Below are 12,255 nucleotides of genomic sequence, written 5' to 3' on the forward strand. Positions count from 1 at the left end.
CCAAATATTTATTAGTACTCCATCGTAGTAACCAATGCGTACAAGCCAAAAACACTCAAAATGACACAATATTTCTACCGATCACTGAACAACTTCTTTCCGTGAAAAACATCTTTAAAAAAAGGGATTCTGTAGCTGGCTGTCAAGAGTAACGCGAAAGCCATCATTGAAGTCCTTGGTGCATTAGTCCCGTTCGTACCATTCCTTAGTAGCTATCACACTGTTCACCATCCGTTCAGCCTTGCCAATGCCCAGTGATAATAGTCGATGTTTTCCTCTTCTTTCAATTCTCCTACCATTTCCCAGCGGCAATCCTTCCCTCGTTGCGTCGGCTCGTTCTTCTATTTTCCCGTCCATTATATCTAACCGGTTATTGTTAACGTCGCAAGCGCTGTTTGCCTACGCAGCCGGCGCTTGCCACATCGGCCCGATATGGTAATGGGGCTTGCAAAATGAGTTTTGAAAATATTTCCCTGCTATTCGTACCGTACTTCTTCTAGTGCTGTTTTACTAATCTTCTATTTTCGTACATGTTTTCTATTTCTTCTCTTACATTTGTGCTTCACTTTCTCTCTTTCTTTCTCGCTATCTCTCTTTTGTGACATGTATTATTGTTCAACAATGTCCAATGTTCGGTGTACATCTTCCCTGTTCCTGATGCGTGTGGTCCCTTCCATCCTGATATTCGCTCTTGCATCATTGCGCTGCATGTTACATCTACCATCGTGGCCACAACCTCCCGCCACATCAAACAACAACAACTACAGCTTTACCAATTCCGGCTACAATCAGTCGAAAGAATGTTCACCGCGGTCCCGCACAGAAAGCTTCCGGTAAGTTTAACTCCATTATCCGATTTGTAGGCGATCCTTGTGCTGTTTGAATCGTTTGCTTTATTTTTTATTCTTCTTGTTATTGAGCTGAAATGATTCACTGAGTTACTCTTATTGTCTAAAACATTTTAAAATTTACAAGTAAAACAATACCTCTAGTAAGGGGAGGCAGTTGTGATGCCTTTAATATAATAAACAAAACTGTTCTACTGCAAAATATTTGTGGACTTAATAATTCTATTATTAGCAATACTTGTACGAGCAAAAAGGCTAAATAAAATCCTTCAAACACTTTGTCGACGCAGTACACAAGGTTCAAGGCTAGACACTTTAAAGACCGCCACGAAAGTGCCATCGATTATACATCCCCGACCCCACACATACTCCATTTTGATGCTACCCCTGCACAAGCACAGTGACAGCGACTCATAAACGTGAACATGCACTCCCTTAGCTAGCCCAGTCTCCAGGACATAACAGCCAAGAAAAGGGTGGAAACGAAAATTTACGATAATTATGAAATTTAATACCCTCGCTGTCGTGAGCCTCGGCATCGAAGTCGCATTTGCGCCAAGCACACCGGAATGACACCGTCACGAACGTCTTTGGGCGGAGTGTCGTAAAAGCTAAACATATGTGTTGTAATCGTTAGCAAACGGGGGCCGAAGTTTTGCGACCATTTTAAAGCGTTTCCAAGGATGGAAAAAATAGGAAATCGCCAACATTTTCCCACACGCGGCGTTGCCGAGCGCCCGGCACGTTTTGTCACGAGCTGTTCTGACATAAAGCTAACGCAAAAGGAATTAAAACAGTCTGACAACCGGAGATAGTGTTCGCGAGCAGTAATAACCCAACCAGAAATAACGACCCCTGGCTAAAACTTATTCCGTACGAATCCGCTCTATTTTTCCCGCAATAATTTAACACGAAACCCAATAGCGCCATAAAACCATAAAATCTCTCATCATGAACTTCGAAACACTTCCAGACAGGCAAACAGTAAAAAAAAGTGGTCCCTATGCGACCATTTCTACGAGCCATTTCAACGGTACTTAAATATTAGTCAATGCACTGTTTTGCACACTCCACTTCCTCACCAAACGTACTGGGCCGGGCGAGCGAAACAAAAGCCCGACCTAAAGTAAGCAAAAATCTTTCAACCTTCACACAACCACCGAAAGAAAAAATGTGTCTTGAGCGAAATTATTTACGAGTGTTTTATGCGCTAAAAACGATGCTTCATAACTCTTGCGCCGTAGCCGGGTAGTAGCGTGCGTTGAAAAACGAATGCTTTCCACCTGACGCTTCCTCACACAGCACAGAAGTCTCCCGGACGAATATCTGCCAGAATTTCCCTGATTCCTATGCATACATTTTCTCCAAGAATGTTCGCACGCCTTGCAAACCGAATTTCTAACGCAAGGAAAGAGATCATAAAAATGATCTGGATGGTTTTTGTCTGACGGTTTTAGTGAAGCGGAAATGTTCATCACCGAAACACCAGATACGGAAATTTAACTCAAACCAAACACCCATCTGTGTAGCGGAGAAAAAGCGGAGAAAATTGTTGTAACGCTACCAGTTTGGGTAGCGAGCATGCAAACATCTCGATGAAGGACACAATATTTACATTTGCCAAAGGTACCCCTAAACATACATGCTGGTACAAGCGCGAATTACCTGAAACGCAACTGGATACATTCACCCTTTTGGATTCTTTTAGAGCTAATAATAGGTCTAAACTGGTATCACTGTGCACAGCCAATGAAAGCCTGTCTGAACTCGTCAGACTTTTGCTTCTGTCAAGGATACCAGCTTGAGAGTTTTCTCCTTTGCCTTGTGCGAAAGTGAATTGAATGATGCAAGCTTTGGGGAATCACTTTCTATAAGTCAGTGTCAGTGTACGGAGTTGAGCACTAACGAGCACTAAGTTCTAAAATATAAACGACATAATTATCTGACCTTCTGATAGATACTGATCCGGAACAGACATGGGAAAGCATCTCCGAAGTCGTCCAAAACTACTTGATTGATCGTTTCTGTCAAGTAAATGGGCAAGGCTTTGTCCTGTAGGCAACAGGCTTGACGATACATATTGTTCAACTTATGGTTATTGTTTTGAAGATCGATCTACATTGAATGAGTAGGTCCAAAGGGTGACACTGGCGAAGCAACATGATCAAAAGGCATGAAACCCCGAAAAGAATTATGCGTCGGGTCGCGTTGATGTTGAATAAGTATGTCCAGGAGAAATAGCCCCCAGGAAAGCAATACGGGGAGCATATCAGGAGCTGCAGTACGCACTCTATTCAATTCGATATTAGAGGTTAATTAGAAAATGATACGCCATGTTCAATGATCACATTTTTATGTTATTAAGCAATCCTACCTGACTATAGTAGCTTTCGGAAGAGAATACGAATATACCGGATCGGTGAACTCAATAAACTTCTACACTTTTATTTGAATTCTGGTTCTGCGACGTCAATGAGCGACGACGTTGGGCGAAACTGTCGCCAAAACAGCAAGCGATGCGTTCGGTTCTTTGACGTTCGGCGGATCTACTGCCGAGTCAATCGATGAAAAGTCCAGAACCTAACGGTTACTTTAAAACATAGCCCATACAACTTGGGCAATGGCTAGTGCACTCCTTCCAAGTATCGATGCATACTATGTGTACGTTTTATATTCCCCTTGCAATAAATGATTATTTTGAAATAAAACAGCTGACCCATATTGAAAAGCCTTATTAATTGGTGGTGTTAATTGGTCGAATGTTTGCAAAATTTACTAAACCTTATGTAATAAAACAAAACAAAAACGTTCAGTGTTATAACGGCGTCTAGCATGGTATTCACAGAATTGTTGAACCAGTACATTTTTGTTAAGAAAAGTAGTAATGAAAACCATCCATCAATTAAGGTGGATTTACAACTTTTCCAACTAGCGATCTACCATGTGAAAGTCCGAAAATTGGTTGAGCTACTAATGCTGTTCCAACATCCCATCCAGGCCAATGCTGGACCAGCAGTTGTGTACCATTTTTTGTTCTAGCCCTAATTCTCCGAACCATTCGAGTGGAGTACCTAAACTAGGTCAGAGACGGCTTTTACCCAAGTGTTAGCCCCCGCTTACCTTCCTCGCGCAACCAGCTTTAAACCAGGAAGAAAATCAAATAAACCCGTAAGGAAAGCCTCGGCGAAGGCAACCTTTCTGGCAGATTTGCGCTGATATTAGCAGTTAATCCAGTTCCTTAAATTGATGATCGTACGGATAGGGGAATCAGAAAGACGAGGCGTCGTTGATCCAGCCCAATAATAGCACCCAATCTTGGTGCAGTTCAGGATTAAAGTACAAGCTTTCGCTCAAATTGGATTTTTTCTTATCATTGTGTTAGTTCAAAGTACAAGTTAATTAAAATGAATACCATGACGAATGCAGGCTTAGGACAATCTCTTTGTAAAAAAACGGGCTCGAAATTAATAGCAGCAAATTCTAAGTAATAGCTGAAAATCAGTACACTGTAATGAAGTTTTCTGTAACGCTCGTTTTATTTCAAATACTATAAATCTTCACACAGCCAGTATAAAGTTGGTAGACTTATCCGGGCCAACGCAAGAAATTTCTGATTTTATAATAATCAATTTCCTCTTCTTCCCAACAAACGAAGCAATATCGTAACATAACTCAAAAGCATGTTAGTTCACTTTACTCGAAGGGAATAACCGTGCAATTGATTAGTGACAATAATTTTTTGCACCATTACCATTACACCAAAAAATACTCCTTCCGGGAGTAGCGTTTTATCAGCAAAAATGAAAACGAAACAATCCATCACAAACTGGGTTCCGGTTTGATTTTTCCGATTCCTTTTTTTTTTTGTTGCCTTCCATTTCATTTTCCGCTTTCTCCACATTTCGAAAACAGTAATTGATTTCGATGATTTTGGACGGTTCGCTGGCGTCTCGCAGTGGCGACACCGTTTGCTGGCTTTCCTATCACAACAAGTTCGTTGCCACTTTTGTTTCTCTTCTTTGCAGACCGCTAACCTACAACAAGCGGGAATCGTGCGCATCGTCGGCCACGACCACAACCCTGCTCGGACCACACACCTACCCGAGTGCGATGCGCGGTTCCAACGGTGCCCTGCACATGCAATCGATAGTGCCACGTGCAATCAGCCCGCTGATGCAGGTAAGTGAGACCCTCGCTGGGCGGTTAGTCACAAATTATGTTTGGTATGAAATTGAATTTCCACGCAGACGAATGTATTGCTTCCCGTGCTCACAAGGATTCGGGACGGTGGTTTGGGTCTGGCCAAGCGGGATTTTCACCCGACCGGTACTGACTCATTGCAAAAGTTTTCCTGTTCGCGTTTGTCGAAACATCTGTCACAGGGATCATTTCAGCGCGACACTTTTGTTCTTTGTTTGGTTCTGCTTGTTTGCTGCTGACCGTTCGATAATAGATAAAATATTACATTCATCTATTTTTTCCCCGCTTTCCGGGGTGTCCATCTTTCCACAGGGTTTAGATGAAAACTCCGTCTAAAGGGGAAGATTTACAGTCATCGAACGGATGAATATACCACCGGGCAAACACCGCAGCAAGGTCCGAGCTGCTGACGATCGAATGGTCTAAACAAAGCTGTGCAACGATGTTACCGTAACCCGCCAAACGCTAGCTGCATTCCTTTTCCGATTGGCCTTTTCACGATGGTGGTGGACAGCTCCGACTAAAACGGGGAACTAAAAACAGTATAGCCGAACCGCTAGCTTTTCGAGTCTTCGAAAACACGAACGAGTCTTGCGTCTTGACTCTACATCGGAAAAGTAGGCGAACAGTATGAGTGAATCCCCTGCAAAAAAGGAAGGTAGTAAAATCGATTGCTAAAACGAACCGTAAAAGACACATTTTATCACCCGCAAGTTGTTACCAGTACTTGATAAAGCGACTTATATTAAGACCGAGAAACGCGTCGGTAGAAAGAATCCACTCAAAAAATCGAGCAGCAGTTGAATGGCAGAAGAAAACCCCAATATAGAATATTGTACTAATTTGTTTCGTTTGTAAGTAAAAGGAAGAAAACCGAAAACGAAAATATTTGTAAAGCAGGATAACGATACGGTAAAATGAGAGCAAAAACACAGAAGAAAAAACCCAAACAAGAAGCTCTATATATAGATGTGCTAATAAAAAAACCTAAACAAAACGATAAAATCGAGCGCGTAGAATCGGTTACTATTTGTATACTCGCTGTAGTAAAATTCACTATACATATTATATATAACATATACTGTAGTTGAAATCTTGTGGCTCTTGTTTTTTGTTTTATTTTTGTCTCTTTTTCTCTCTTTTTGAGTAAATAAATTTATTTAAAAAATGTTCCAAATATTGTCTCGTTCACACCATACCGTACCGGATGACATTGGTTGATGCTCGCGTTGTGTCCGCTGTTCAGTGTTTCAGTCTGGCGCGTACCATTTGCCGGATCTTGCCACGAACACACCGTAAGTAGAAGCATTCCGTGAGGAAAAATCCCGTCGCTAACCCACTGCCCCACAGTATGATCCAGACGGCGGGTTCCACGTCAACCAGGCTGACCGGTACGAATTTACCGCCACCGCCGGAACAGGTGGGCTTCTTCGTGTACAGCTTAGCATTCTCCCGGTACTGTATACCATGCTCGTTCAGGCGAAACAATCTGCAACGGGAACAGTGGTATGTTTAGATGCGCTCTCAACCTATTCACGGGTCCTATTCAACTCGGTGTGAGCTCCTAGACCTTCCTTCGCTGGAATCCAGACGTTGTCTTGGTCAAGGAGCTGTTCATTACAGGCTTACTTCTTGGGTTTACCGATGTGCCATCCCTCCTTTCTATCATCCCTCTTTATGTTCCCACCCCCGGTCCCTTCGCCCTCGCCTTCCTCTAATTGGTCCAGCACGCCGTACGCTATTTGGTTCTAATGACCCACCCATTTTGACTATGGCATCGTCCTGTCTTTCATTTCGCGCTCGTATATTATCCTCTGTTTCTAATTAGCTATCTTCCTGTTTTCTTTTCGCTTTCTGTTTTTCTTCCCACTCTATTTACTCTGTTTTGTGAATTGTCCATTTCCTCTTCTATTTGTTTCCTTCCTTTTTGTCTTTCCGGTTTCTTTTCGCTTGTTCCTGCAGTTTTCTTAATTGCTTCTTGTCGTTGTAGAGGTTAGTTTAGGGCCACTTTAGATTTAAGCTTTTTTATACCATTGTACAGCTCGCGACGCAAACAATTTGATTAAATATCAGTGTCATCAGGAAACTCACCCAATCTTGACCATCTCCTTGAACGATGAGTTCTTCTGGATCGCATAGTACGGATCGATCACCTGCAGGTACTGGATCTCCTGCAGCCCACACTTTTCGTCCTCTTGGTACGTTTCGCTGATCACCTTATAGCCCACGCCCTGCTCCACATGGAACGCGTACAGTCCGTGCCGAATGCGATCGATGCCCTGTTCCAGCGCGATGAACGCATCCGGTCCGTACGGGCGCCTAATCTTCTGCTCGTACAGTGCCCTCCGGGTGGGTTCGGTTGCGTGCGTAAAGTAGTACCGATTAAAGACGGTATCGTGCACACCGAACTTTAGCCGCGAGGCCAACAAATCCTCCAGCGTTTGGATCTTGGTCGAGGGACTCTGCAGCAGGGCGACGATGTTCGCCGAGTAGCTTGCGTACAGAAACATCAGCACCGTGAACGTGAGCATCGTGATCGTGCGTGCTGAGCAGCTGCGTGGCAGCACGGCGGATCCCTGCTGACAGGAAGCGCCGTACATCATCAGCAGCGTATCGCGCAAGTTAGCGTCCATCGTTGACGCATCGTTCGGGGACGGTGCCTCGGGTCCATCGCTTGCAATGCGCCACTCCACCCAAAGCGTGACGAGCAGCAGCACCGAGGAGATCGCAACGACAGCAATCACGCACATCCAAACTTTCTGCAAAACAAACGGAAACACAACATCAATTCGCGAAGCTGTGGCTCAGAGCAGACCAATCGTACATTATCGAACGGCAGCACAAACACATTCTCGGTGTAGGAGAGTTTCGGCGAGCGGAAGATAAACTTCGATCGTGTTTCCGACGTCATCGCAAGGTACTCGATCACCGCGATGCGATCGGTGGTGAAAAATAGAGGCGATGCCCCGAGATCAGCAGCATCGTGCACCAGCTCGCCGATCATCCCGTCCCACATGCCGGTGGTGGTATTGTAGTAGCCCCAGGTTGTGACCCGCGAATAGTTCACCCCAGCACCAAGGTACGACGCCAAATAGTTCGTCAGGATGTAGTTTACCTTCGTGATGGTGTCGATGTGTTTATCCCTGCAAGAGACAGTTGATGAGGACGGATGGACCGCGATCGTCGTGTCAAGGAAGGGGCCAATGTCACGTACTTATAGTCCGTCAGATGGTTCATCGTATCCGGGTTGGTAATAACCATCGAGGCACGAAGCGAGTGCCCATCAAGATGTTTCCGTCTTACCGAGGTAACCTTTTCGGTGCGTAAATCAATCATCGGTTCATCGGAGGATCGGTTCCACAAGGCGTAGTTTTCTGTAATTAACTCCGCATGTCGATTTATCCTGTAAACTTTTGGAATAGAATAAGTTAGTAAGCTAACAATGGACACTTTCATTGGCAAGATTATACAAACCTTGGACAAATCGGATGGAACTGTCGTCCTCCTTAAGCATCACGAACAGCTCACTGCTGACCAGGACTGGTAATTCTTTCAAAGCCTCAAGATAGTGTTCGATCGCAAATGGAACCGTACTGACAGTAGAATCCATCAGCAGCCAGCGATAGTTGAGGTACAAACGCTGCCCAGCGTTGGCCAGAAGCCGGTCCGTTCCATTGCAGCGTAAATCCACCACTACCATCGACTGGTGATTATCAACGTCGTCATCCAGCACAGCGTTCCGGCGATTGTCTGATGGTTCACCTCTCGGCCCAACGTACCGCAAAAAGTGACGACCGCTACAAAGACCGATTCTTGCAAACACAAACTTTTGACCTACACGGGAAGGGAAAGGGTCGTCGTGTGGAGGCGTTAGAAGAAATCCATTTTCGAGCGTACGTTTCGGGTTGCATACCTTCATTCCAACAGCCAACAAAAGCCGTCACCTTCAGCGGTGTTCCGATAAGGGTAAGCAATCCCCCGACGGCCTCAGCCACAGATGAATCAACGTACTCGCCGGCCCCGGGAAGGGAATGCCCGGGAAGCAACAGGCACGCTATCATCATCAGCAGGAGCAGAATTAAATCTTGTTTATCTCTTCCAGCCATGGCTGACGTTCTCGCATGCAGGTGATGGCTTTTTGGTCTTTTGTGTTAACCGGGGTATGCACGACCCGATCTGATGCTCCGCTGAGATCAAACGGTGGGCAGCGTGCCGCGGCAGGCCGATATTTATAGCCGGGCAAGATTCAATCACACCGAGCAAACACAATTAACTGCCGTTATGACGACGGTAGGAGTCGATCGGCAAGAAAGCTTCAGAACCGCCCAGGAACGCCGAGGCGACGGAGGCCGCCCGGGCTCCCGTCCGGAAAGGTCGCACGACTTACCGCGCTACCGTATGCATACGGTTATTGAATTATCCATCTGCCCCACATCGTTCGGCAAACATCCGTCTGTTTCGTTCCGTTTCTTCCGTTCGTACCATTTCTGCATACAATACGGTGTTTGCAATCGTGGGAAGAAAACGCACCTGACGGATGATGTACGGATTGGTCCCGACCGCTCAGGGTTTGCATGGTGGAAACCTTCCAATCCTTTGCCGCGTCACTACACACAAACCAATCAAATTAAGTAAGTAAATACCTTATATTCGCCTGATTGCAAGTGAAGGTAGCTGCTCGGGCAGCTTATCTTTCTTCCACTTTCCGTCCCCGTGACCCAGTTCCGCGAGGTGGAACTCAAAAGTGAAATTAATTTTCTAGACATTAATAATTTTTCCGTACATACTTGGGGTACGTTTTCTTTGTTAAAGGCATTGTTACAAACACAGTGCAATGGAACGGCCTACACAATAGTATGAGCTGATCGACCATGGACGTTGCGGACAGTTTGAGTAACAAAAAGCGAAAGTATGCGGATCTATACATGGTGAAGCCTCTTTTGTCCCTCGAGTATAGTAAAGCAACTACCAAAGAACCTTAGAATTCTATTCGTAAGTACAACAAGAACACAATTTTGTTAGAATTAAAAAAAATTCTACGAAAATATCAATACTCGCCTATCATAATAATCTTCCAATTTTAGCCATTAAAGCCCAACTATATTATCGTTAATGGAATCATTATGACATCGCTTTTACTCCAACAATTCAGCGTCCACTAGCCCCCACCCCATTCCGGCGGGTATGAGTATGTGCAAACAAATTAAATGAAATCCTCAAACCGACCATAATAGGCCCCATTTCCAATTATCGTCCGACGCATGCACCAGGGGAACATTGCACCGGGCCGTATTTTAATATTCAATTTAGTTACGACAACACGAACGGTGCGTACGATATCTTCCACAGCGCAGGCAGCATGGAAATGGCACATCCATGGGCACATCCGTCACCTATTCCAATTCCCGAGACAATCATAAAAGAAAGGGGAGCAAAAATAACCGAACACCGAACTATCTGTTGGGTTGTGGAAAACTTTACAGAGTTACCACACTTCGGGTCGGATATGCGCATATTCATCACCATTAGCAGACCGGTACGGGTCACCTTCCTGGAAATGGTGCCACACGTTTCATCAACATTTGCCGCCGCTGAAAGGTGGAAACGGGGGTGGAACTCACGGACCCTCTCATCGATTCACGTACACGCCGTGCTTTACGGAAAACGTTTTACACAGCAACTTGTTGCTCGATCGTGCTAACTAGCAGGCTTGCAAAAACCTTCGTCCGAAAGGACGTTTCCAAATGAATGGTTTTCCCACGTGTAACATTCAACGTGGCAAAGTTAATCCTGATCAGCTTCAACTACACACCTCAGCGTTCGACGTCCAAAACCAGTTTAAACCAGTGGGAATGACTCCCTCAAGGTATGTCAGTCATTTTTTGCTTCCACAATCCTCAGCACAAAACTTCTTCGAACGGATGCGAAGATGGATACTACGATGAGATGTCGATCGGAAGGCAGTTGAACGCACTTTCCACATTCTATTGCAAGCCAACGGCATCAATTCGGATTCGAGAGGATTGCATTAATGTTTCTCCAGTGCTAGTTCAAAGTGGATTTGCTCTGCAAGTGTTCTCTAGACGGTGGTTCGAACGGAAAATATTGTAAACAATAAAGGATCTACGATAGACAAGTTGTTAAACAAGCTAGACAAAGATAACTTTATGAGCTATTGTGAAAGCTTTACATTAAGTTATAAATCGACCGTTCGACTAACAATAAATGCGCAAATGTGCAATCGGTGTCCGTTTTTGTATGCAAAAGGCTTAAAATGGAGGAATTTCCAGCTTGTTTTCGCCTGGAACTCTGGAGCTTTTCTGCTTATGGATGAACAGAATGAACGCGATCAGTTCTGACGAACGGGAAAAATTTCGGTCGATTATGGAGAACTAAACACTAAACCGCAAAATATATCTTGTTTCGACATAAACAAGCTTAGCCTTAATTAATGGATTGCCGTTTTATTTCTCAGCAATTAATTACACTATTTTCCACAAAACTTTTACAACAAGTTAAAGTGAGTCTGTGTGCGTGTGTGTATGTGTGTGTTATGCAACGAACTGTGCCTCTCACGGATCGCACATCCCTTTTTCTTAACCACCACGCAGAGAGGTGGTCATTATGGGGCTGGAAACTTTTATCATTAGTCTACTGACACCTTGCGCATCGATACATCTAACGCAATCTAATGAGACGTTGGCCATTGGGGGCTGAGAAGTCCCATCGGTCCCACATCATTAGTGTGTCCGTTTCTCAACCGTTCTCTACCGATCTTCGGTGCTCGGACGGGCACGTGTAACATCGACGGACCGCACTTGGCACGTAACTGTCCACCAGGGCAAACGGTGAACCGCGACCGCAGAGCTGAACCCAACCAACATCGCAAGATAGTTATTTATTGTTCCAGGCGGGCTTTGTATCGAGGTGAAAAGTGTGGCTATGTTTCAATTATTATTTCTCATAAAACAATCGTGAATTGAATTCGTTCAAAGCGCCAACGGTGGCGTATAGTAGGGACAAACCCGAAAAGAAGCGGGACAGTTAAATCAGTGCACGTACGACGGGCCACTGTCACATCAAGGTGAAGGCCGTGATTTCTCCAGCAAAACGAACGAAAGTAAACTCCTACAGGGCGAGGGTAGAAGAACGCTGCCACACCCACACCGGGCGCGGTGCGAAATGGAAATGCCTTGTAAAGGTGGTC

At 44.9% G+C, this 12,255-nt stretch overlaps 1 protein-coding gene and 1 pseudogene across 1 annotated transcript in view; one reads left to right on the forward strand and one right to left on the reverse strand.

The window, feature by feature from the left end:
* The window catches only part of LOC128302984 (diuretic hormone receptor-like), a 56,058-nt gene extending 50,434 nt beyond the window's left edge, over window positions 1–5,624 (forward strand). Inside the window, exons 12-14 of the mRNA XM_053039835.1 lie at window positions 768–833; window positions 4,874–5,027; window positions 5,361–5,624. Coding sequence (XP_052895795.1) covers window positions 768–833; window positions 4,874–5,027; window positions 5,361–5,384 — 244 coding nt within the window. The 3' untranslated portion in view covers window positions 5,385–5,624. The remainder of the gene's footprint in view (window positions 1–767; window positions 834–4,873; window positions 5,028–5,360) is intronic.
* A 666-nt stretch (window positions 5,625–6,290) lies between these two features.
* Window positions 6,291–9,154, reverse strand: LOC128302985 (ionotropic receptor 75a-like; annotated as a pseudogene).
* Window positions 9,155–12,255: the final 3,101 nt, after the last annotated feature.

The sequence above is a fragment of the Anopheles moucheti genome, chromosome 3 (genome assembly GCF_943734755.1).
Source record: "Anopheles moucheti chromosome 3, idAnoMoucSN_F20_07, whole genome shotgun sequence".
NCBI classification, from domain to species: Eukaryota; Metazoa; Arthropoda; class Insecta; order Diptera; family Culicidae; genus Anopheles; species Anopheles moucheti.